General features: G+C 42.0%; 2 protein-coding genes across 2 annotated transcripts; both read right to left on the bottom strand.

Annotated features, from left to right (window-relative positions):
• Window positions 1–12,714: 12,714 nt before the first annotated feature.
• LOC146983491 (uncharacterized) lies at window positions 12,715–21,241 on the bottom strand. The gene is made up of 8 exons (XM_085785617.1): window positions 21,235–21,241; window positions 20,757–20,795; window positions 19,256–19,522; window positions 18,248–18,265; window positions 17,381–17,496; window positions 17,154–17,195; window positions 15,117–15,167; window positions 12,715–14,741 (listed from the first exon to the last, which is right to left on the bottom strand). The coding sequence occupies exons 1-8, from the start codon at window positions 21,239–21,241 to the stop codon at window positions 14,658–14,660; spliced, it is 624 nt and encodes a 207-aa protein (XP_085641743.1). The 3' UTR covers window positions 12,715–14,657.
• On the bottom strand, window positions 21,147–25,126 carry LOC146983490 (uncharacterized). The gene is made up of 6 exons (XM_085785458.1): window positions 25,056–25,126; window positions 22,640–22,690; window positions 22,390–22,452; window positions 21,842–21,901; window positions 21,669–21,752; window positions 21,147–21,498 (listed from the first exon to the last, which is right to left on the bottom strand). Exons 2-6 carry the CDS (start codon window positions 22,673–22,675, stop codon window positions 21,328–21,330), a joined length of 414 nt encoding a protein of 137 aa, XP_085641584.1. The 5' UTR covers window positions 22,676–22,690; window positions 25,056–25,126; the 3' UTR covers window positions 21,147–21,327.
• Between the last annotated feature and the right edge of the window lie 2,094 nt (window positions 25,127–27,220).

Here is a 27,220-nt window from a genome sequence, read left to right as displayed (position 1 = left end):
CCAGCCCTGGGTCCGAGCCTGTGGATGCGGTGGAAAGTGATGTTGTTGACCGTCTCTTGCGGGAGCTTGAGGGAAGTAACCATGAATTTCTTTACCAGGTCTTCTGGGTTGTCTGGAGTGTTTTCCGGGATACCGGAAAATATTAAATTGTCCCTCATCCTGGACTGAATGTCGAGGACCGTTTCTTTTAGGTGTTTGTTTTCCTTTTTGAGGAGATCCATTTGCGAGGCGACCGTCGATAAGGTGGAGCGGAGCTCAGCGTTGTCCCTCTGTATGTCGTTGATCTGTTGGTAAGAGAGCTCGAGGCTAGCCTTAAGATCTTTAATCTCCTGGTGGAGCATGCCGAGCACCTCCAGCTTCTTGTTTATGGATTCCAGGATGGTGAAGTCGGAGCACATGAGGTCTTGTGTGTCAGTTTTCTTCCTCTTAGCCAGGTTGTCTGCTGGGTCCGACATGGCGCACTCGAAGAAGTAGTGGTCGATAAATGCCTCGAGGTTCTCCACTCTTGCTGGTGGTACGGGCTAGAGCTGTCCCTTGTCGGATGTTTTTGTTAGTTTTTACTGATCATATGCAGTTATCTAAGAGATTTGTTGTTATCTAGCGGCAGGGAGCCACCATGTTGGATTCCGAAAATCTCGCCGAGTCTCGCGATGTCACAGCATCACGCGTGAATCTCACAGCTTACGCGTGAATCAAAGCTGGACCCTTGACTTAAGTTTTTATTGAGCAGCTGTGTTGTTTCACTGCAATGTCCAAATTGTCTAGAGTTGACTGAGAGTTGAGAATTGCCATTTAGGTTGAGGCTGAGCTGTGTGTTACAGTCATGAGGAGTGAGAAGACAATAGTTCAAGTGAAGAAGAGAATAATGGGGCTCAAAACAAAGCAACAATATGACAGATATACAAAATAAAACAGATTTATCAAAGGTAGTTCATTTGAAAAATCAAGAATTATTTTTTAAAAATGTTTACCTAAACTAGACAGCAAGACACAGCAAGTCATACTATCCAGGCACATGTTTCAACGATTAGCCTACTTATTGGTCGTAACCTCAGATTCACAGGATGCAAACACATGATAATCTTCAAAGACAGAAATAAGATGATTTAGTTCACAGAAACATTAAGTCCAGTGGACCGATAAGAACAAATAATCGTACTTGGAAACACATGGGGCAGTTGATGCTTGGCGATCAACTGCCCCCCCCCCCCCCCCCCCCCCCCCCCATCCCTTATTTTCACTTCAGAGAGTTGGCAACCCTAGCCATAGCCCTCTGGCTCAGCTTTCCAAACCAGCATTCAGTTTAGCTATAGTCATGGTGGCATAATCCTCTATTATCATCAAACTGGCTTCAGCAAGTAGAACTACACTTGAACAAGCAACAGTCCTTATAAAACGGAACTATGTAAGATTTCTTTTAATTTAACATCTGATTGTGATGGTAAAATGACTTGTTACAGGGAGAATGGAGGCTCTCTGCCTTCCACTGAGTGTCTCTTGGCTGAAAACCAACCGTGCAAGACCAGCGCCTTCAACCCAGTGTTCCAGCTCTTGTGTCGGAGGCACCGCAACACAAACATGCCTAATCTCTTGTCAGATTGGCTAGAGGATGTTGGAAAACTGCCCACTGGCCATTACTGTTGTGTTCAGTGCTGACATCATAAGGATGATTCTAAATATGCAGCCAAAGCAGCTAGAGACCTTTCCACAGTGAAGAGGAGGAGTGTGATTGACTGGATCATGAATCATCTGAAACGATTCAGCAAGAGCTGAAGGTGGCTGCAGTGAAGGCAAGTGAAAGGGTATCTCCTGGTGTGTGTTTGTGTGTTTACAGATGCGTTATCTCCCTCCATGTTCAGTGAAACCCTCACAAATTCAGGATCAGCCTTTTTTTTTCTTCCCCTGATTATTATTATTACCATTTCTATTTTACTTTTTTTTTTTCTCCCCCCCCCTCCCTTTCCTTCCCTTCGAATCAACTAATAACTACTCACCATTACCTGAAGATATGACCTGGACTTTGCATTGTTGCAAACTCACACTCCATCTAGCTACATACCCAAACTTCAAACTTCAAACTTTGGCACTTTAACTCCCACTACCCATACATCCACAACTACTCCCAACCACTCTGAAATACACCCACTACAAGAACTATGCACTGGACTGTATTGCTACAGGCCCCCACACCATCCATACACCCCAAACAGCCCCCCCCCCCCTCTCTCATTTACCATCTTAGTGTTATAAACTTGAGGCCTGTTGGCATGTGCAATCTCTCCCACTGTTATTATGATCAGTATTGTTGTTATTATTATTATTACATGTATTACAATTTAAAAACACTAATGTCTGTACGGTTTTATTTTCTTCTAGGTGCTTTCAAATTCTATTTTTTATACTTGTCTGATTTCCTATGCTTTGCACTACACTGTGTATGATGGCAGATTGCTGCCCGCACACCTGTATTTACTTGAATGTACTTTTGTTACTATTGTTTTTGATTTTCTTTTAAGGGACTGTGCCTAATAACACCCAGCAGGGGGACTGGCAATGTAAATCAGCCCAAGGCTGCAACTGGGTACAGCCGCGCCCCCTTGGAGGGAGTGCTGACTATTGTACATTGTCCTCCGTAAACAAATAAATAAATTGAAATTGAAATTGAGGACACATTTTGCTTGCCTACAGAAAAACCTCTGGGTCAGCACAGTCTGCAAACAAATATCGTCTGACATTGCCATCCTTACATACCAGGCAATCGAGACTGTTCTACACTACGGTTCCTCAATGGTGGAACAAATGCTGTCAGAGCAGAGGTGCCACTCAGTATCTTCAAGAACATCTAGAAAACTCCTTTCTCCTCCCTGTAGCTCAATGTAATATATCCAACCCACACACAATGTTTTCTTCCTTACTTCATCACTTTGCAGATTGATTTTTTTCTCTTTAACAGATTTACTACTTCACATTTACTCCAAGGTGTCGTACTGCCAGGGGTGATCGAAGAATATTAGGGGCCTAGGAAAAAGCAACTCATCAAAGACTTGGCATCCTGAATGTGCTGAAGCACATAGCCTCAAGAACAATTGGTGTCCTCATACTTTAATTCTGGGCTGTATGAGACTTGCCAAGATCTTGTAATTGAGTGTGTGAACATGCAGTTGTACTTCTGGCAAAGGGATTACAAGCCTGAGGATCTTCATCTCACAACAGGGCCTTTGTACTAAGGAATGAATTGTTCTGTTGTAACGCTTACAGTATGTGCCAGTATGTGTATTTTCATTGTAGATGATGTATTTAATCAGACATAGGGCCTATCATTAATTATTTGTACTCAAGATTCAGTTCAGTTTGTGGATTTCCAAGTCCAGATTTCCAGGTTCTGCACAGCATTAAAAACTTTGCACTTCGACATATCATCATCCCTCCAGACTACTTGGTCCAGAACGAATCAAAGAATGAAGTTGTCCCCATCAACCCAAATGAACACAACACACAGCAGTGGTGCACCACCCGCGCACCCATCAGAGTACTATCAATGCTAGTCTGGCCTGACGGATGTGCGTTGCTGCGATTAGCCTCTGATTGGTCGGAAGGAGCCACCCGGCGGAAGTCCCGCCTCCGTGTTGCAGCTTTCACAGTCCGCCCGGTAAAGGGAAACATCAACAAACAACAACAGGAACCGAACCATGGATCTATAATACATCCGTGTCATGAACTGAACAGAAGAAGACATATCCGTCAGCGGTTGCCAACCGCCGTTAAACCGAATAAAAGAATAAATATCCGTCAACGGTTGCCGACAGTCGTTACACCGCGGACCCAAATCCAGTTTCCAACCGGCAATATTTTGCGAGCGCACCGTTGCTACCGACCACAACGATTGTGACTGATTCAAAAAATTCCAAACGGCCGGAGCGTTTTTTTTCTCTGATCGCGGAATCATAGGAGGACCAGCCAGACCCTTCTTCTCCGGAGGAGGGTCTGGCTAGCGAGACTATATCAATGCTAACTGAACTCAAGCTACTGAGAATGACAGATCGTTCTCAGTCAAAGAGTCCAAGGGCATCTGGACTTGGTTATATAGCTGATGATGACTTCTCGCCTGAGGGGTATTCCAGAAAGCGGGTTATGTGAAAACTCAGAGTTAAGTGAACCCTGAGATGAGGGAAACTCTGGGGTTTCTGCTCCAGAATGAGAGGTAACTTCTGTGTCAGTCACCATGGTAACTGACTCTGTGAACCTAACCTGCTCGCTGTCAGGTTTACTTGAAGAAACCCTGAGTCTGACGGAGCTGCCTATCAGTCCTTTCTCAGTCCGATCATGTTGAAGCAGAAATAATTTACATAGTTGTACACCAGGAGGAAAATTTTGATTCATTTAGACGAGCTCTCACTCCCTGATGAGGACCAAACTGAATGGTACCACTTCTCATACAGTCCATCATTTATCTGAATATTCTCTGGCCGCACATCGAACATCAGGCTACATGTCACCGCTGACATGCTCTCGGATCTGAACAATTAGTTTTTTTTAATCACTTTGTAGGTTAAAGCAGAAGTAAGTGATATATTTGTGTTAATATAAGTCTTAAATAGTTATATCTTCCGACAGCAATCACTTACATAGAGTGTTTGGACGGAAACACGGGTCTCTCAGTCCCCCTGCTCTGCTCTGAGCCGAAGAGAAAACATTTATCGTATCCTACAGTTTTTATCCAATGAGGAGAGAGAACGGCATGCAGGGCTGTGTGTGCAGCCAAGGAACACCGTGAATGTGGCGACGTAGGGACGAGGGCTGTTATGGTGCGTTCAAGGAAACTCGTATTTTTCCGACCGTAAAGTCGTACCAGTTCGATCTGGTACGAGTTCACCGGTCGGAAGTTACGAGTGGCCGTTATAGTGACTTTCACCTGTAAAACAGGTCAGAAAAACACGAGTGGGTTGCCTGAAACGCTACAAAGTCGTAAGTTGTGACTTGAAGCTGTAATTTACGATTTCAAAAGCCTGCCTGGAACGCAGCATTAGCGAAAATGACCGGACCACTTACTTCTGCTTTAATCAATCCCCTTCCAGCTGTCAGAAAAAGAGAAATAACTCACATTTCATTTGGCTTTCTTTATTTCCTACAGATAGCTACAAAAGTAACAATTAGTAGGCACATTTCTTCCAACAAAGCAATTTCAAGTCCATGTTTCTAATTTGCCGCCACATTGAGGATAACATTTAATTACTTCTAGTTCGATCTGTAGAAAGTAAGTGCGTGTCTGCCTCTAAAGGGATAGTTCAACATTTTGGCAAATTGGCCCATTGCCATAATCCCTATAGTCATAGCAGTAGGTTTGTTACCTTTAATTGTCGGTGCAAGCTATTTTTAGAGCGGCAGAGCAGAGCCGCGAGCTGCTCAGAGCTACGCTACGGAAGCTAATGGGATTTCTCGGTTTCCCTCATCAAACTCATCAAATACACAATCAAACAACTCCAAAACGCTCTGGTGGACAAGTTGCGACCCGCACATTGACCAATCTGTGAGATAATAACTGAATGTTACACATTACAGTAATCAGTAATCAGAAGAGAACACAGCACACGGGCTAGTGGGTGTCAAGAGGTTGATGAAAGGTCACATTCCACGCTGTTGGAAATGTTTGAAAAGCCTTTAGTCATATGCCAAGAATGCATCAATCTTTGTTTTGCCTGAAACACACAAAGAATATTTTTTTTAAATGTATTTTACATCTCTTTCTCATTTCAGGCAAGTACAAGAGGTGCTCTGCTGCCTTCTGTCAATTAAAAACAACACATTTGATCAAACAGAAATGAAGTGCGTGTTCAAACAAATTCCTTATTTGCATCACTTGGACATATAAAGGTTTTTAACAGAGAATTAAACTACTGTCATTAACAGCAGGGCGTTAGTGATGTTTAGTACAATCTAGATACGCTGCTTTTTTCTGATGGTGTTGTGTAAGATGACAGACTACATCTGCCTTTCCACACCCATTTTTCTCCCCCAGGGTGATCTCTACTATGCTTTGACGTAGTCATGTGCGTGGAATGCAGTGTGCTGGTCACTGCCAGTCTCATTCTTAATAGTCTTTTTCTCACTCTCGTCACGCCGGTTGTCATGGATGACAGGGTGATTGAATGAAAGAGAGGTCTTCTGTTTAGACTTGCTCTTTGAAAAGTTAAAGACTTTGCGACTTACGCAAGCACCACTAACCTATGAACATAATTTCTCTTAAGTGGCTCATACAGTACAAGGCCTTTGACTATAAAATCACAGAAGATTCACTGAATATTCCATGGAATAAAAATCATGGAGTTAGAGTTGAGGCATCTCAGCTGTCTTTAATCATTCTCGTTCCCCTACTGACCTGTGTGTCATCATCAGCTCAACATGTTCAACAAAACATTTTAGTTTTGGCACATGCAGACAGTGACTTTCAACAACAAACAGCGAAGTAACAAGAATGGGAGAGTATGGCAGAACGTGAATCGCGTGGTTTAAGTAGACCCATATTGATTGCATAAGGCAGACATGGATGGACGAAACGAAGAACAAAACAAAAGAGTTGATAAACGGTATGTAGCCGGATCATATAACCAAACTCTGATGACTATGAAAAGACATTTCCCCCCAGTGTGTCAGTAAAGTATCTCTTCCTGTGAGGATTCCAGTGAAAGTGGCCCACAGTCCTTTTGGTCCTTTTGGTCCTTTTGGTCCGGCGCCAGAACAGCTGTGCTGACACTAACAAAATGATCTGAGGGAAATATTTTTACAATTCCGTATGTGCTTCATGGAAAATTCCAATAGGAGCATGTTGGGAAATAATCTTTTTTTTTAAATTCAATTTTACCAGATAGATAGATAGATTGATTAGGCTACTTTATTTAATCCCCAAGGAGAAATTTACCAAAAGTGATTCTTAAAATCCATGAGGCCTCATTTACAAAACTGTGTGTACCATAGGATCCTTACTAGAAGTGGAGTATGCCAAAAAGCCTTTTTGCATTTTATAAATATTTGTTGACGCACGCAAACTTTGCCTTTTTGAAAAAGATTTAAAACGCAAGAAGGCTTTTTGGCATGCTACACTTCTAGTAAGAATCCTACAGTACACAGTACACAGTTTACTTTTGTTGGCGCACGCAAACTTTGCCTTTTTGAAAAAGGCAAAATTTGCGTGCCCCAACAAATATTCAGATTTGTAAAAACCTGCATGCACACTAGTAAGCAAACTTCCCTTTATAAATCACAGAGTGCCGACAAGTGTGCGCAGCTGAATCGGCTTTACGTCCCGCCCTACACGCCCTTTTATAACCATAGCTGGTCAATGAAAACCACCTCATGAATGAAGTCTGTATAACAAATGAGCCTGGCGTACTGTTTCAACAATTAGCGGAATCAGTTAGTGGTATCCTCCATCCGGAAATAGATTCTGAAGGATGAACGGACATGACCCCTGTCTTTATGCCGGATTTTGTGATGAACAGCATTAAAGGAGAATTCCGGTCATTTTTGACCCCCTAAATCGTTGTCCTGATGGTCACCGAGTGTAGGGGGGAGCAAAAAACGTGACTAAAATTGATGCAGGCAAACCGGAGTTGCACCATGGCTACCCGGCGCTAGGGATAGCGACAACACTAACCTATGGGGGCAATTTTTTCAACCACAGTATAGTACAAACACACAAAAAACAATCAAATATCTATAGTACATGACTGGAATCCTTACGAGACACCACTGAACTCATATAGTGTACAGTATAAACAGTATAAACTTTGTGTTTTTGCATGTAGTCACTCACCTCAGACAGCCGAACTCTGAAACATCCTGGAAAGACATTACTGGACATTACTGGACCTGGTTGTGGGCGTTCTCGGACTGGTGCAACAACTTGTTGCTTAATACATCAAAGACCAAAGAAATGATTATTGACTTTGGGTGGACATGTCAGTTTATTATGCAAATTGCTTTGTCTCAGATTGATCACGAATTTGGTGAGTAAGACCTGTGATTCATGTCTTCGACTTTTTCACTCAGCTATAGATGTTTTTTTTTTTTTCAATTCTGTATTTATGGTTTCATAATGACTTAGTCACCGTTAATACAAATGAGTTCCAGCTCTAATGCTGCTACTGTCTGTATTATGTTTCTATTTAGATTATTTGTCAGGATATTGTGTTATTATTGTCCCTGTTTGTCCTTATCTCCCTGTCTGTCTCTTTCGTTGTCTCTCCCCCCTCCACCCAACTGGTAGAGGTAGCGCCCACCCCGAGTCTGGTTTTGGGTTCTTTCTGTTAGTCTCGTCCTACACCTCGTCATGACATTAACTTCTGTTGTGATTTGACACTATAATGAAGATTATAAAGATTGATTGATTGTTATAGCTGTCAATTTTAGTCCTTCATAGCTACTTGCTTTATTTGTTAACTGCTATCAAGGAATATGACTCTCCTTTGTAGTATGCTGAAGAGAAGACGCTGCAAGATTTGTGGAATTCTGTGTTGTGTCCGCTGATAATGTAGTGAGCTGGTCTGGACAGAAAATGCCAGGGTTGAATTTTTGTCCCAGTCCCAGGTCCTTTGACATCTGTTATGTACTGTAATGCCGCATATTGTTTGTTCATTGCAAGTGTTACATTCTCCTTATCAAGAAATGTAGCTCTGTGGTGGGAGGGAGATCTTAAAATCAACTCTGAAATTAACTAGAAGCCAGTGCAACTGGTGGTTAAAGAGCACCGATGGGTTCAGATGTAACTTTTTTTAATTCGCAGATTATGGCAGCCCAGGTGGGAAGAGAGGCACGGTTCACATGAAATAGGTGTTCAGAGACAGATGAGGCAATACCAAATGCTCTTGCATAATAAGGTGGTGGTGGTGGGGAAACGGTCAGGGGATTGGAACAGCAACTAAAGTTTCTTCCTGTTTGGGGTGTTTGTCTTCAGTGTCCTTTTCCCCACAAAAAAACTGTGTTTTAAGTGTGGAGCAGAGAGAGAGAGAGAGCAGTGAGGCTTAGCTAACTACTTGCCATGGGGACCCAGTGCTTCCCCAGCAGCCCAAGTTCCCTATGGTGAAGAGGAGTGAGAGATCAGGTGAGTCGCCACCTTGTCCAAGGTGGGAGATAACATCAGAGGGATAAGCAGATAGTTTCAGTTTGGTGACAATGTGTTTGAGACAGCAGAGGGAAACTGGAGCAAACTGGTTAACAGTTGGGTCGGATGAGAGGGTCAAAAATTGGCTCGTATTGTGCCAATGTTATCCACAAAGCTTTTTACAGGTCCCTGGGGGTCTTCATTAAATGTGGATTGGGGAGGATGAAGAACTAAGTTAAAGGGATAGTTCAACATTTTTGGAAAATTGGCCCATTGCCACAATCCCTACCGTTTTAGGAGTAGGTTCATTACCTTTAATTGTCGGTGCAAGCTATTCTTAGAACGGCGGAGCAGAGCCACGAGCTGCTCAGAGCTACGCTACGGAAGCTAATGGGATTTCTTGGTTTCCCTCATCAAACTCATCAATACACAATCCAACAACTTCAAAACGCTCTTGTGGACAAGTTGTGATCTGCACATTCACCACGCTATGAGATAATAACAGAATGTTGCGAGACAGAGTTGTTTTCGAGGAAAATGCAGAGATTGCTTGCTGAAAAACTTCTCCTGACAGGAACGCGCATCAGCGGTTTTGCATGAATTTACCTCTAAAACAACTCTGTCTCATAACATTCTGTTATTATCTCATAGCGTGGTGAATGTGCAGGTCACAACTTGTCCACCAGAGCGTTTTGGAGTTGTTGGATTGTGTATTTGATGAGTTTGATGAGGGAAACCAAGAAATCCCATTAGCTCATATGCACGGCGGATGCGTGTGCAACCTGACTGCAGAAAGAACCGGTTGTCATGGTTACCTCCATTGATCTAGTGTATTCAAAGCGGTGTTAGCTAGCGATGTTGTCAGCGCACTACAACCTTTTATCACCTACTGATAAAAGAGTGTGTTTTATACATAGACTGTAGGTTTTATAACGGCAGAAAAAAAAAACGTCAGGATGGAGGATCAAGTTTGTACCGCGGCAACAGCAACTTGGCCACGGGACAAGCCACGGACACTCACAGTCACAGCAGTAACTGGACATGATCTCAGACAGAAAATTAATTGATCATGTCCTTTAGAAACCCGTCACAACTCAAAGATACACAGTTCAGATGATGAGGTGGAAAGCGATGAGGGCTGCCTGCAGCTGTATTTGTCCTTAAAAAGTAACCACAAGAACAACCCCTGTAATCTTCTATGACTTATTAGAGTCCCTAGGGCGTGACTGTTAATAGTAGGCTACCTTACTTACAAGGGTCATGCTAACATGCTGATGTAAGCATGTTTTGCAGATAGAGCAAAATATTGGTTTGGTGACTGATTGAACTGGGTGTTTGGCATCACCTGAATCTTCTTCAGCATGGGGACAACTTCTTCAGGATTAACTGCACTTTTGCTGTCCATTTGAGAACAAAAACAGAAGCCACCATTACAAAAAGTACTCAGTAATCGGAATCAGAATATCTTTATTGTCACAAGTCTGAGACCACTTTGTCTGTACCACGCTGTCTCTTTGTACCCCCAACATCTGGCTAATATGGGCTGTTAGGAACCTCTGCTAAGCCCTCTTGCTCTAGGACATGCACCATTAGTAACAATCAGTAGTAATAAAAATCACTTCATTAGAAATTACAGTATAGTGCTGTAATTGATACTGATAAGAATGATTAAAAAAACAAACCAAATTTGTATGGTACTTTCCAAAAACACAGTTATAGAGTAAAATAAACAGTTAAGTAAACTATTAAATAAACAAGTAGCTCAGGTGAAATTAGGATATGCTCTTTGGTAGGAGCTTGTTTTAAGAAAAGACTTGATATATGGCTCTGACTCACACAGGTTTATTTCCTCGGGCAGGCATTCATCAAAAAAGAACAGAGTGGTTTAAGGGAGGAGAGGGGGGGGGGGTTGTAAATTACTGCAACTAAAGCTGGAGGAAGACCAAAAGGTTTAGAGAAGAGCACCTGGGAGGAAGAAATATCCACACAATCCAAACTGTTGTACAAAACAATTATTGTCTGGAGGACGTGATTCAGCAAGATGACTGTAAGTGGAATGTAACTGTAGATTCTCTCCAACACATGCAATCAAAATCAGCAGAGTAAAAATACATTTTATTAGTGAGAGATCTCATGGTGAGAAGAGCCAGTGTACCTGCTAGTGATCCTGACGTTACAAATGTCCACTGTGCCCGTGCATGAAGTGGAACCATGGCAGTAGGAAGTGGTGGATAGAGATGTTGAGGAGACATGCAAGCTTTGTTCAAGTGACTGAAAAAGATGCCCACATGACCAGATGAAATCAACCCCTTGCAAGTCCGCTAGCTTTTCCGCTGTTTTCGTTACACTCCTCTCGCCCATGTGCATTTGTTTACAACGAAGCTGACGAAAAATCAATAAATGGAGTGGTGGATAAAGTTATATAACATATACGGCATGTGTGTTTGTGTAGTCTTAACCATCACAAACAAAAGATTACAGGTTCCGGAGCGCGTTTGTGTTGGGGTGTGCAAAGACGAGAGCTGGGACATCGGGGGATGCACTGATGTTGCAAGGTTGGTTTTCAGCCGTGAGACGCCAGGTGAAGGTAGAGAGCCTCCGTTCTCACTGTTACAAGTCACAAGTCATGTCACAAGTCATGTAGTTAACCATCACAATTACTCATGGCAGCCATGGGAAAATCCTGTTTAGTTCCTCTTTAACACCCACTGGCCCGTTTGCAGTGGTCATTGTATCGGTCTGTCGTGGTGAAGAAGGAGCTTGGCCTGAAAGACGAAGCTCTTGATTTACCGGCCACTCCACCATTCTACCCTCACCTCTGGCCATGAACTTTGGGACATGACCGGAAGAACAAGATCCCGGATACAAAGGGCCAAAATGAGTTTCCTCTGCAGGGTGGTGGCCGGGGCGCTCCCTTAGAGATAAGGTGAGGACCTCTGCCGGATTAAAATTGTCAATATAATGAAGACATCAGGGTCACACAGTGTCAGGTAGTGTCTTTTCAGAGAGACAACAGCAAAAAACAATGTAGAGCATTCGTGCAATTGGCAACCTCAGGGGCTGAAGAAAGACACCAGCACAAAAGTGCCAAGAAGTCCCTCTAAAGGGGCCCTTGTTAGAACATAAATAACCATGTCTCCTTAGGCTATTTCCTCCTTCATGAGGTCTGGACCGGGGCTCAGACCTCATGAATCAGAATTTTTATTATTTTGCACAAAGGTCTTGGCTCTAGACATCCCCAACCAGTTTGCCCATTCCAATTAGAAGCAACACAGTGGTGTTGGTAGGGATCAACACAGCCAGGGAAAGCAGCCAACTCTGAGCTTTAGAAATCAGAGGGGGATCACTGATGCTCCGGCCATCTTCATATCAGGTTTCAGATCATTTGGTTGTTTCATTTTAAATTCAGCCAGCAGTTTTCAGCTGGAGGGAAATTCCATGCATCTGAGAAAAAGAAATCAGAGAAAACAGAGGCTCCTGCTCCTCAGGTACTGATCCAGTGGCTGTTGTCATTTCATGCATTGGGCTTGATCAGGAGTTTATAACAGCTAATTCAGATGTCTAGAGATAAAAGAAAGCTATGAAAAGCAGTTACTAAATGACCACTGAACAAGAAATGTCACTACTGTCAACTTTATTTGTTACACAATGCATGCTGTACACACATTTAAAAGTTGCTATGTGACAAATTTTATAATCTGGACTTTCCAGCAGTGACGGAATAACAAAACACACAGTTCAATGAAAGTGCCCTGACGACAGTGAGGTGAACTTGGACGGGAGCAAAACACCAATCTGTCTTACTAGCTACCTAGAATGTATTAATCCTCTCCAAAATCACCACCATCCTAACAGTCTGACAGAAGCCATGATCACATTAAGTATGACAGACAAATATACAGTAGTAAATGTACAATGAAAATATTTCTTCACATTTAAAAAACAAAACAAAAAAAAACACCTAGAAAAAAATATACAAGATAAATACTATAAACACAGGAACCAGCCATAGCTTGTTAATAGTAACCTTTAGTTACTAGTTCACAACATGGTGAGACACAAATCTATTTTATCTACCAACCAACCTACCAACCAACCAACCAACCAACCAACCAACCAACCAATCAATCAATCCATTCAGCCTTTCCCACAGTTTACTTTGGTACAAATTCAAGTGTGTAGGGGCACACTGGAATTTGTATATGACTATGTGATTATTTGTGGTGATCTGACTAATTCACACTGAATTGTTTGTTTGTTTGTTTGTTTGTCTTTGTTGACATCACAGAGATTAATCTCAACCAGTGAGATTATGAGTGCCTCCATGGTCGCCTTTCCTAGGACTTCAGTCTGTACATGATGATTCAGCCATGACAAGAGCACAACCTTTACCTACAGGTGCAAAAACTCACAACTTCGCGCACACACACACGCGCGCACACGCACACACACACACACACACACACACACACACACACACACACACAAAGGCGCACAGACAGTAGCAGATAAAACCACCATAAATATTCTGTTTCACTCACAATATATAAAAGCGAAGTATCACTTTGTTCAGTTGTTCAAAATGAATTCAACCATCATTTCACTCAATGCAAACATTGCACAAAGCCTTTAACAACAGAAGAATGTGTCTGAGAATATATTAATTTTAAGATTCATATTTACGGTAGTCATGATGTGACAACAGGCTAGTAATACTGAAGCTGAACAGGTACAGTAGCTGCATATACAATTAGCGTCCGGTTGCATGTGTTTAAAAGCCCTTTGCAACTTTTCTGGAACATTATGTACACACACACACACACACACACACAAGAGCACTGTTGTTGGATGTACTAACAGCGCTTGTCAGGGGAGAACTTGTCCTATGGTCTGTCGTTGTTCCTATGATGGATGTCTATTCACAGCTTATGAGATATCTGGTTACACTGTGGAAAGTGGTTCCTGTAAGGTGGAGTGTATACGGTAAAAAACTTTAAGAGGATGTGTGCACAGCACCACAACTAACACCAGTGTTTGGAGTTTGCTTTTGTGTTGCATTCACTGATGCACACAAAAAGTACCAGTAACATCTGTGGTAATGACGTAGTGCCCCACCAAAAGCACAACCTCTCTGGTAAGAGATCTGAGATCTGATTATGTTTTTGTTTTGACATTTAACAATTCATTAATTAATTCTGGTGCTGAACACTGGTGCCCTTTCTGTCAACATTTGTATACAGTCGCTTATGTGTCTTTCTGTTTCTGATTCTGTCAGCTTCCTGGTCAGTAAAAGCTACACACATTTCCTTCCCAGGTGACCTCGTGGCTTTGGTGCCCTTCATTTTTCTGACCCGGGGGGAATACACTGATTCATCTCTGTGACACACAGCTACAAAGATGAGGAAGATGGCATGCTGTATTATGTTCACTCTCTTCACACTTGGAAGTTTATGCTCATGTTTAGAGTGTTTCCCCTCTGGAAAAGGCACCACCTGTTGCCAAGCAGTGTGGGAGCTGATCCTCCTGGCAATGCACAGAGCCACAGCTATAAGTGCAGTCCTTAACTGGGCAAACTATTTCCCTCTGTGTATTCATCCCGAGCCGGATCAGCTGCAGATGTGATGTCGGAGGCGGTTTCTGCGATCTTTACAACAGAGAGAGAGAGGTACAAGAGGGGTGAGTGTCGGTCCATCAGACACAGCTAAGCCAGCAGCTCTGTGAAGCTGCTGCATTAAGCTGAAAACACCAGCTCTTATTAACATGCAGAAAGCAATGCCTCCCATTGAATTATTTCAGCTTGCTATCATTTGATAACTCAACTGCTAAATTGCATCTGCATGTTGCTGATGGTGCTGCATCAAAGCTGCACTGTTTAGGAGCCATCAGCGTTTTGCACGGATCATTGTGCTAGCCCATTTAGATGTGGAGATATTTAGCGGGAACAAGTTCAAACAAGTCCACTATCTGCAGCCTCTTATAAATGCCCTGCACTCTGTAGGAAAAGTATTATAATAATTACCTGCATTAACTGCACTGTTTCTGCTCCAGTTCCACTGTGCATGTTCTGGAACTGAAAAAGAGATACAGTGTTGAATTCACAAAACTCTTGTCCAATAAACACATTTCACTAAAGGTTGGCACTGGGTGAAGGCAAGCAGCAGCAGCAGCAGCAGCAGCAGCAGCAGCAGCAGCAGCAGCAGCAGCAGCAGCAGCAGCAGCAGCTTAATGAGCTGAAACAGGAGCAGGGGATGTGGGTTCAGATCCCTGAGGGAAAGACCGGCTTGGTTTATAGTGCACACTCCATTATTGCTCTTACACAAAGTTTTTGACTGAATTCGTTTCTCTGTTTCTATAACCACAATGCACTCACTCATTGTTTTCAGCCCTGTTCACACTCCATTCAGCTTTGAAATGCTTTACTGGGTTGCAGACTTCATTGCAAACTACAGTGGCCCTGAAAGCTCAACACATGCACAGCAAATTCAGCCAAAGTGTGTGGTGCATTCAATTATTTTAGGGCTGCCCCCGACCAAAGCTTGTCTTGGTCGACCAATAGTCATCATCTATGGCGAATAGTCGACTAACTTAAAGGAATAGTTCACCAAAAAATGAAATTCAGTCATTATTGACTCACCATCATGCTGATGTCCGCTGCAATCCAAGTGTCCTGAAGGGATATAGTCCAGAGTTTACTCGAAACAACGTAATTTAGGACATTTTTACAGCCTAAACAGTCCTGCATTGAATTTGCCTGGGGCGCGCTCTCACGTTCATGCGCGCGAACGTCCTAAATGACGTCGTTTCGAGTAAACTCTGGACTATATCCCTTCCCTGGATTGCAGTGGACGAGCAGTGTGGAGGAATATTACAAGGTTTTTTGTGTAGTTTTATGGACGTTTGTGTGTCGGGCCCTACAGTATTACTCTCATATAAAGTTTTCGTAGTAGGAACCAACCTCCGGGGTCTCCAGATGCACTTTGAGGAATAAAAAACTACTCCAGAGTATTCATCAGCACGAGGGTGAGTCACTAATGACTGAATTTCATTTTTTGGTGAACTATTCCTTTAATTGACTTGATTCTGACAAAACAAGGCTGCAAATGTTTGGTTTTTTTTCCTGACAGCTAATGATTTTTTGGTTGACCAGTGCTTGGTCGACTATTTGGGGGCAGCCCTAATTTATTCTAATATGGTTTTTTTTTTGCCTTCATTTGATAGAACAGTAGAGGTACAAAAGGAAATAGGGAGAGAGAGTAGGGGAACAGACATGCAGTAAGATTGTCTCCATTGGGAGTCAAACCAGTGACCTCTTGCACAGGGGCCAGAGTCCATGTGGGACATGCTCTCTAACCACTCTCCCACCTCTCGGCACAGTCTTAATGATCTTTGAAATATGTCTGGAACTTAACCTGAGTCAGCCCACAGCAACCATAATTAATTCCACATAATTTTGAATGGTTAGACTGGTTATGTAAGGTCTCACTATTTCTTTTGGCAGCCTCAATAACTGAAAAACTGAAAAATGGAAGAAGTGAGGGACCAACAGGACTCAAGAACCCAACAGTCATTCTAGCCAGGCCACAGACTCCTCTGCAGACATTAGAAAACCATCTCTGCAGAGCCCCATCAACCATGATTTTACTTGCTCAGCTTCTAGATGTAGATGACTTTGAATGAATCACATGGGAGAGCTAGCTTGGAGTATGCCAAAGAGAATTCACAAGCCTGAGAGCAACTCAATTTGTCTGCACATCGTGACCAAAAGCATGCAGCCAAGACAAAACATGGGTGGCGTTAGGGCCTTCAGGAAATCTCTTGACTCTTCAGAGGCAACAGTATAAACCCCACTGAATCTCTATGGAGGTCTGGGAGGTCTTATCTAATCTGACCGAGCTTGAAAACAAACTGCCAGGAAGAACAGGATCGTGCCCTAATCTATACTCACAATGAAGCGTTCAGATGAGGAAGACTCTGTGGAGGATTAGTAGGTAAGTGCTGTGCTCTTAATGCCAGATACAGGTTTTTAACCATGACTGCAAAATATCTGTAATAGTACCTGCAAGTGTGTCCCTGTGTGATCCTCCTCCCATTGTCCATCCTGAAAAAAAAAAAAAAATGCATTGTCATGATCAACATCACTGCCGGTGCATTTCCATGCACCTCAGAGATGTATTTTGCAATCTGGCTTTTGTGCTGATAACACTCATAGTACAGCCGTGTATGCACATCTGTCCTCATCTGAATGGAGCATTCAATTTAAACAACAAACATATTTTTGCTCACATGTACTACTGGTGTCTGGTTCTTTGCCCTCCGTCGCATAAAAAGGTAAACGAGCAGGGGCCCGACAACGTTGAAGGTCATTGACAACCACAATAAATTCATTAGGTTTGATTCACCTGGTTATGGAGAGATCAGAGACAGAGACAACTAACATTAATGTTAGCAAAAACAGGCTACAACAACAGAAGCATATACCAATTATTTGGGAAAACCCTAAACCTGTATAACACATATACTTTGTTCATTATTATTTATTTAGAAATCATTATTTATTTATGGATTCTATTTCATGATTTACATTCAGATAGTTTAAATATATTAGACAGACAATATTAAAATACAGAGTAAAAGTAAAGTTATTTCCATACATGATTTCATGTATTACTGGTATGTGATGTTACACATTTAGACCACAAGGGGGCATTTTGTTTGTTTACATGTCAATTAAGAGGAGGTCAAAGAAGAAAGTGTTGGCTGGAAACGTTGGTAAATGTAAGAGAGATTGTTTATGTTCTGTTAGTCGTCGTTTTAATGTACTTTGATAGTCTTTTTTATCAGTAAAAAGTTAGCTAACCTTTAAAAAAGGTCATGATTAAGATGTGTTCCAGTTGTACTTGGAAGTCAGATTTTCACACTGCCGAGTTATAATTTTAGTCTTAAAGACCCGCTGAAGTCGGACAAGCCCCGACATAACAATTCAAGATGGCCGCCACTCGTGTCAACAGTAGTGAACACTCTGCAATTTTACTGTTGATTTTATTTCTTTGGTAATTTTTTCACATTAAATTCAGTCATGTACATAGTATTGTGAAGTTCTTATCCGTGGATGCATTAAAAAAATAAAAATTAAAAAATAGAAGGTCTTACCCATTTTATTGGCTGCGACTATGGAAAGAAAAAACAAACAAACCATACATTAGTACAACTTCCTTACTTAAAACGCTACAAACAGAACCCATTGCATGTTTAGTGAATGGTTAGATTTCATTTGCTGCATGCAGCTGCCACTACAAGAGACACAGCAGACATATGCAGCTAGAGAAGATGTTAATGACTAATAGCAACAATGAAAAAATGCTGAATCAGCCTCAAATGCAGCAGCACGCAACATGCACTGACAACATGTTAGAAAGCAAGACCCCATTCTCTGCACAACCACCACAACAATCTACATTGTTTTCTGCAGCCTGTGAATCACACTTCCTTAAAGGGAGTCAGCCCACCAGCCTTTGGCTTTAGGCATTGTCATATGAAAATACAGTGGCCTTGAGGACTCATGTTCATTTTTGTGTCTCCTGGAGACACTTCCTTTGACCTCTGGGCTACACACAATTCACTCCTGTATTTGGTTGTTGGGAATATTTGCAGTTTACAATGATGTTTGAGGATAAGGGTTAGGGGGTTGCGGAATTATATTGAGTTCTCAGGTCCACCAAACTAATATCATTTAGGGTCATATATCATTCAATTTTTTTCGGAATAGGTCAGTTTTCCCACTATCTTAGGTAATGTAGAATTAACCATATTCCTGTTTCGCTCTGCTAAATGCCAAAAAGTTAAAGGGGTGAAGCAGCTGTGCACTGCAAAACACATAGGAAAGCTGTTTAGATTTCCTATGTGTTTTGTTTTCCAGCTTGGGGACAAGCACTTTGATTGACAAGATGCTTAAAGGTGGTTTGTTTGGTTAAAGCCCCCCTCCGATGGGGAGCGGTGCACACAGCAGGGTCTCAACGGAAAGATTCAGGAGCATCACACGGACAGTGGCAGGTGTTATGATGATGATGGTGTTATATTGTGATCATGGGCAACACAACAAGCTCCAGACACCAAGACCGTTTTAGGTTTAGTGATCAGACATACATGTATCCATCTTACCATTGCTCTGTAAGTTTGTTGTTGTTGCTTTTTGCTCTTGTGCTGTTGGTGTCGCTTTCGGTGACAGTGTACGTGGTGCTGTTGGTGTCGCTTTCGGCAGCTGTGTAGATGATGCTGACGGTAGCGTTTGCGGCAGCGGTGTGCGTGGTGCTGTGGTTCTGGTATTTTGCGTCAGTGTACCTGTTGTTTCTGCCAACAGTGTACTTGGCGCTGTGGATGTTCTTTCTGATGCTGTTGATGATGGTGGCCATGTTGTTGTTGTTTGAGCTAAAATGGCAGGCATTCGCAGTCAGAGATAAAATCTTACAATATGGTCTTTGCCAACAAGAAATTTGCCAAAACTAATTTATGTTGTTTTTCCACAGCAAGCTTTCAGAAGGAGAAAGTTCTTCTAGCTAATGCAGCCCCGCTGGTCTATTTCCAAGTTCAAACTGAACTTCAACACAACATTACTGACTGAGTGGCTGTGTGATGTCTCCTGCGATAAACATAGTGTATGGTCTATAAAACTTCCCAAAATAAAGGAAAATCATTTAACTGACTAGAGGCTGTGGTTCAAAGAAATGATTACATAATAGAAATGTAGTGGATACTTGAAAGATACAGTCAGGGCCGTTGCTAGGAATTCTGGGCCCCCTTAAAGAATACTAAAGTGGGCCCCTCCCCCTAACTTTTCCTTTTTTTTTCTTAGACTACGTATGTATTATCGTTTTTTATTTAGCCTTCTTTGTTTTGATGCTAATGCAGCATTACACTGCAAAAACTCAAGTATCTTAGCAAGAATATTTGTCTTATTTCTAGTCAAAATGTAATTTCTAGTCAAAACAAATCTTATTATACTTAAAATAAGACACATCATATTAAAAGTAGCTTGTTTTTAGACACTTTTTTACTTCTTTCAAGCAGATTTTCACTTGGAATAAGTAGAAAAAATCTGATAGTGAAGCAAGTTTTTCTTCCTTATTACAAGCACAAAAAACTTACTTTCACTGGCAGATTTTTCTATTTATTGTGAATTTAAGTGAAAATTATCTAAAAACAAGTTAATTTTTAGGTAATGAGTCTTATTTTAAGTGGAAAGAGATTAGTTTTGACTAGAAATTAGACATTTGGACAAGAAATAAGACAAATAGTCTTGGAAAGATGTTGAGTTTTTACAGTGTACTATGAGTATTAGTCAGGGTCTTGTGCAGAATACATCAGTCATACAAAGATTAGACTACTGGGGTTTTTTATGGGCCCCACTGGGCGCTGGGCCCCTAGAATTATCATCACCTTTCTCCCCTATACAATGGCCCTGGATACAGTGTTCACATAAGTGTGCTTTGTCATGGTTTATCCCTGGTTTTGAAAGAATTAAGATTCTTGTGGGATAAATGGGGTAAAATATTTGATTAGTAGTAGTTGTCTGTACATTTGAAACGTGTAACTGTGTGGGGAGCCGGGGGAACTGCAGCATGCTGGATTGCAATTTCAAATGTACCTCTTAAGCATGTCTTACCTTGAGATGCTATACTCGAATACAGGTTGCATACACCTTCTAGAAAGATTAGAATAACATGGTATCAGTTAAGGTAATAAACTTCATAAACTCACACTGTTAAAAAAAAAAGTTTCATTGCCAGCTGTCACAATTCTGCAACAACAACAACAACACATCATGTGGACTCACCGTAATGGCAGCCTGTGATGCAAGAAAAAGACAAAAAAAAGAAGGAAATTAGGAATTTGACAGTTTAACAGCAGCTTTTGAGTGATGATGATTCCATGATTTCACCGTAGAATTGTTTTATATTTCGTCCCCATCATGATATACAAGCGAGACATTCATATGCTTTAATAACATGAGGTATTTAGTCTCTGCTGATTTCACTTAAGTGACGGAGCATCTCAGGTATTTGTTTCAGGAATATTTAAGTGATGGCTCCTTCACCCGGACGGGTCTATTTTTATTCAAAAACGTTAGCAAGCTCAGTTACCATGCATTGATCCAGTGAGGTGTATGTATGTGATGTCTGTATAGCTAGTAAGACCAGTAGACTCGTCCAGGTCAATCAGCCACCACTGACTGGTTAGTGAGGATCAGTGTGATGCATACCTTCATATATGTCTTTTCTGTCAATGCGAGGAGGTAATATTTGGACCATTAAGCACACGAGATGATACAGAGAGATGTTGAAATCACTCTTATTTTCGCATTCTTCCCTCCATTTCTCACCCTTGTATTTTTCAGGCATTATTTCCTGAGGTGGAAAAGAAATTAACAAGATAATCAGATACAATAACTGCTTAGCTTTCTCTGAAGCGTGGAACGATAGAATCATTCAAGACAGTCATGACCAAGCAAGCAAATTGAACATTACAAAAGCAAACATGACATAATTTGAGTAGTAGCCTTGTGTCATTTACTCACTTCAAGACAGTCGCTTGGCAGATGGCATGTCATGCTATCCTTTTTGTTCTTGCACTCAGACATTAGAGTGCATATTATTCCCTCCTGTATTGGAAAAAGTACAGTACACATGATTAAATGCAGTTACACAGTTACATTGAATTAGATATTGGAAAAGTGTTTGGGTAACTTACATTGGAGTTATTATTATTGGCTTTTACAAAGGGGACCATATCCAACATGGGGTGTTTCTCCTTTAAGTGGATCAGAGAAAGAGACAAACAGAGGATAAGCTTCATTGTTTAGGACACTGCAGAATCCTTCTAAAGCTCATACACAAAAAAACAATTAAATTGCCCTGGTGTAGGAACTGTGCTGTATAAATAAAGCTTCCCAGCCTTACCGTCTTAACATTAACATTCGTCTACGATACCTCAAACTTGGAGGTAAGGCTACCAGTAGGCTACATTCATAACAAGATATAAAAGCTGGCTGCCCGCTAGTTGTGTTTGAAAAAAATGTGAGATGTCCATACTGCATGATTCAGATATTATTTCAAATGTGTACTGTTAGCTTAGCCTGGAAACATGAAAGTGATGAAGCAGTTCTCTGAAGTCGCACTGTATTGAACTCTCAGGGCTTATGTAACCATTTCACTGCTATTTCATTTTAGACATGACTTACAAAAACAACAAAAAACACTTAATAAATCATTTAGCTACAGAGGTAAATAAACACGTACCAAGCTGTCTTTCTTCAGGTAATCCAGACAGGCCTGCTCTGACAGGTCATTGTTGAGGAGCATCTAGCAGACGTATTGAAGAGACATTAAACACACACTTTATGGCGGGTCGACTGAATGATAAATGCTGACCTTTGAACCTATCTATCTATCTATCTATCTATCTATCTATCTATCTATCTATCTATCTATCTATCTATCTATCTATCTATCTATCGTCAGATCATTATTTCTGCTTAGAGACACTTACCAAGAGCAACAGGGAGGTCAAGTCCCATGATGTCATGCTGCCAGACCCAGGCTACAGAGAAAAAGAAGCAGAAAGCCAGAGACAGAAAAAGAAAGTATTTGAGTTTGTTGCTCACCACTTACATCAGATCATGACTAACAGATGGGAAAAATAGGCATTGAATGTGTCAGCATTTTTCTCAGGAAGTATATTTCTGTGGCTTCACAGCCGCTGTTTAAACGCTGATATTGAAATTATCACCAGTCATCATTAACAACCCAAGTAATCCACGCATGCAAGGAAATTAAAACATATACAGTATGTCCATAAATTACATTATGTGTATTAAAGTGAAATGACACAGGGAACAAGTAAGCAAGAAGCCTCTCATGAGTCACCATTTCACTATACACACATGTGTATGAACAGAGACCATTAAAAAAACAAACCCTGCTGCCTGATAAACAGAGTCTCCTGTTGCCCAATGTTTTCAGCTGCCCTCACCCTTCGAACTACTTAGCCAACAACAACAGCACATCCAGATAACACAAAGACAAATTGAAACACACTTTCCTCGGCAGGAAGTGTTCAGTCACGTTCCACTCCCATTACCCTGCGACCAGGCCGGGTTGATCTGAGGCCGCTGGCACTGGGCCAGTGTGGCCTTTACAGGCCTTTGACATGAAGCAGCTCTTTACTCCATCTGTGCTCAGCCGTCAAGTTACAACATGACAGCAGCAGGTCAGGACAAGGCAGACCTCACCGGGCTGAGCCGAGCTGTGGTGCACAGGAGCAACAGTGTGTTTTTTTTTTTATATATAAAATAACGTCAGCAAAGTGTGTGCAAAATGCAACGGCGATATTATCCATTCATTGTTTGGACTACGCGCCGCCAGCAGCAGTCAGTGATCACATGATGATGGCATCAACATCTAGCAATTGAAAGATTATCAGAAGGCAAGGCAAGGCAAGGGGCTTTATTGGGCTTTTTATTTTGCTGTCCATCCAAAAAAGCTCTGTGAAACCAAAGCAAAGTGCAGTATCTGCAAAGAATACTGTACTCCCTACATTCTGGAATTTACTCTATAATTCCGTTGGAGTAAAACCAAGGCAAAGTGCCAAAGTGCATCTGCACCAAAACCAAGGCAAAGTGCCAAAGTGCATCTGCACCAAAACCATTTTATGGTGCAAAACTGGTCAGAAAGACAAACTAAAATACATTTAATTCAGTCCACCTTTATCTAATCAATTATAGACTTGGTAGTTGTTCATAATTTGATGCTTAAACCTGACAATGAAAAACACAAAAAGCTGTTTTTCTCAGTTTGGCATTTTTACAGATACTGCACTTTGCCTTTGTAGGGCAGAACTATTCAATCCATTCATGGTTGTGGCTTTTACCTGTTCCCAGTAGCAGACACAGAGAGAGGGTAGGGGGGATGGGGATGTTGCAGTTGGTAACATCCATGAGTGGCAGGATGAAGGAGGGCCCTGGCGGGGTTAGAACCCCCAGTGACAGGAGTTGTATTGTTTCACCATGCAGTATGATGATAATAAAGGTATCTTCAATCTTGAATCTTGAGGTCCCCGCTGTCCTCTGTTATGTTCACTTTGACTGATGCAATTTACAATAATTTACTATTACTATAAAATTATTGTTACTATTATTATGGTAATTTTGCCACTCGGGGGCAGCAAAAACTGTACAATAGGGAAAAGCCGAGTTAATGAGTAACTGGATAGGCTTCATTTTTCCAAACAATGACAGTGTAAAACTGTCATATGTTGTTACTGTACAAAAGTATCACCCTGCATCTTTAGTTAGCCTATTCATAATTCAACTTCAAAGATGAAATCAATCATGAATGACTCTTCTTGTCAGATTTAATTTACTCTAAATCTATAATCTACTACTCGCCCCCTCCGCGCTCCAGGGTCACGTTGCATTTAAACCGCGGCTGTGAAGACACGCAGTGATTTCCAGCGCTGACAATTTGTCAGTCCCAATGGAGGACTTGCAGGAGACCCGTGCTGTGTGTTTTAATCCTGAGAAGACTTGCACAAGAAGAGAAAAAGTCCATGCAGTGACAGCGTGCAGGCTGGAGCGCAGCAGCACCCACGCCGCCTTTTACTCCTGCGCCGCCGACGAGGCACACACACGAACACACACACACACACACACACACACACACACACACACACACACACACACACACACACACACACACACACACACACACACAGGCTCCACACATGCGGCTCCAGTCCTGAACTCTCTCCCGGGTGCAGGAGCTCCTCGGGCCGGACTTATCTCCTCTCCAAGTCCTGCGTCGCATGCGCAGTAATGAAGGTACCACGTTTGAAGGTTTAAACAGGTCCCAGCTCAGTTAACATATACACACAGACAGACATACAGACACACACAGACTGGACTCACCCAGACGTGCTGTGTTCTCCGCGACGTCTCTGTTCTGATCTGGCGCACTAAGACTCTCTCTTTTTGACAGCTTTACTTTCACTTTCTGTCTTTCCCCCCACCCCCCCCTATCTTGTTCAACGCGCATGAGATCATCTTGGAATTTCCAACCCAGTGTCAGTTCACAGACAGTTATCAATGCTGATCCACCCCGCACAAACGGTGGAAATTTAAAAGTTGGGACCAGACAAAGATCTACTCTAAAAACAATCTCACCTGTAGTAGATCAGTAAGTAAATCAATCGATAAATGAATGTGCATATATAAATTCATTCATTTATTTTCATTTAGCCTACTTGTAGCCTTTTCACGTTTATTTCCTCATTTGATTGATTTCTCTCTCTCTCACTCATGCTTTAACCAAGGCAGCGGCCACAATCCGCCCGGCGGCTCGCCTTTCACTTCAGCAGCAACTTTTTTTTTTTTTCTTGGAACAAGACATGCTGTCATCACTTCTCCTTTCTCTTTCTCTCTCGGACGCACTGGCAGCGCAGGGTAAACAAACGATTTGATAGGCTCAATTGAGTGAAGTGAAAAATTTCTGAAAGTTCCAGTGAGCACCATTGGGGCCATCATCTGGCCATGGCCTCCATGCACGCACACCACGCAGGACTCCATTTCTGAAGAAAAAGCATGTTGAAGCTCGTTTGAAGTTTGCGACACAACATTTGGACAAACCCATAACATTCTGGGAGAACATAGTCTGGTCAGATGAGACCAAAATTTAATTCTTCGGATGTCGTAAGACACAACATGTTTGGAGGAGAAATGGCACCGCACATCACCCCAAAAACACCATAGCAACAGTCAAGTTTGGAGGTGGGAACGTCATGGTGTGGGGCTGTTTTTCAGCATGTGGTACTGGCAGACTTCATATCATTGAAGGAAAAATGAATGGAGAAAAGTATCGAGACATTCTTGATCAGAATCTGCTGCCATCTGCCAGGCAGCTGAAGATGAAAAGAGGGTGGATCTTTCAGCAAAACGACGATCCCAAGCACACAGCCAAGGAAAGCTCAGCTGGTTTAAGAAAATAAAGCTGCTAGAATGGCCCAGTCAATCGCCCGTCTTGAATCCAATTGAAAATCTTTGGAAAGAACTGAAGATCCGAGTTTACAGAAGAGACCCCCGGAACCTTGAAGATTTGAAGGCAGTTTGTGTGGAAGAATGGGCCAAAATCACACCTGAGCAATGTATTCGACTGGTTTCTCCATACAGGAGGCGTCTTGAGGCTGTAATCACCAACAAAGGTTTAAATAAATTTCAGTAAGCGTGTTCAATACTTCTTCCCTGTGTCATTTCACTTTATTACACATAACTTAATTTATGTAGATAAATGTTTGGATTTCTTTGTATGTGTGCATTACTTGGGTTGATGCCAACATCTGGCGAAAATGTCATGTCAATAGCTCTACTAGAAATATATTTTCAGAGAAAAATGTATATATATTATAAAGGAAAAACTGAAGGAAGTTGACGTGAAGCACCTCTGGCAGTGACTCCAGTCCTCTTAGGTATACTGTATTGCACATCTGTATTTGGGAATTTTTTGATGCTGAGGCTGGGTGGAGACAGAAATGTTTGTATCTCTGGCTCATTCTCACAGTCGGACAGCCCCACAGGTTCTTCTTCTTTATCCACCCACTCAGTTTTTACATACAGAAATAACAAATGATGTTACTCTTTTGTTTGGCACTTCCCCATCTGTGCTTGAGACACTTAAAGCACACATCAATCAGTTTTTCAGTTGCATCATTCAACGATCTGCGTCAGGCACAGACGCAGAAGGAACTTCATGTGACAACATCAACCTGATTTGAGCCTGTATCTCAGCCTGGTCAGCCAACTACTCCACTTGCTGAAAATACTATGTCAGAACATTTGCTTCCAGATTGCTTGCTCTTTTGGTAAGCAACCGGATCCAGGGGGAGAGAGACAGGCCTTTCCGTCAAAATAAAAGCACCAAGCTAATACCCCTTTCCCACTGGCCAAAAAACCCGTTTAAACCCGCTAACAAGACTCGGCAAGCGACGCGGGTTAAAATCGCCTTTAATCGGCTCGACTCTGCTCGGCTTGCAGTGGGAACGCCAGACCCGCGTCAACCCGCTAATTTACGTGATGACACT

This window comes from Trachurus japonicus, chromosome 8 (genome assembly GCF_045865225.1).
Source record: "Trachurus japonicus isolate A0001 chromosome 8, Traja_1.0".
In the NCBI taxonomy this organism is placed as follows: Eukaryota; Metazoa; Chordata; class Actinopteri; order Carangiformes; family Carangidae; genus Trachurus; species Trachurus japonicus.
Note: the sequence above shows the minus strand (reverse complement) of the source record. Positions and strands in the feature narration are given on the sequence as shown.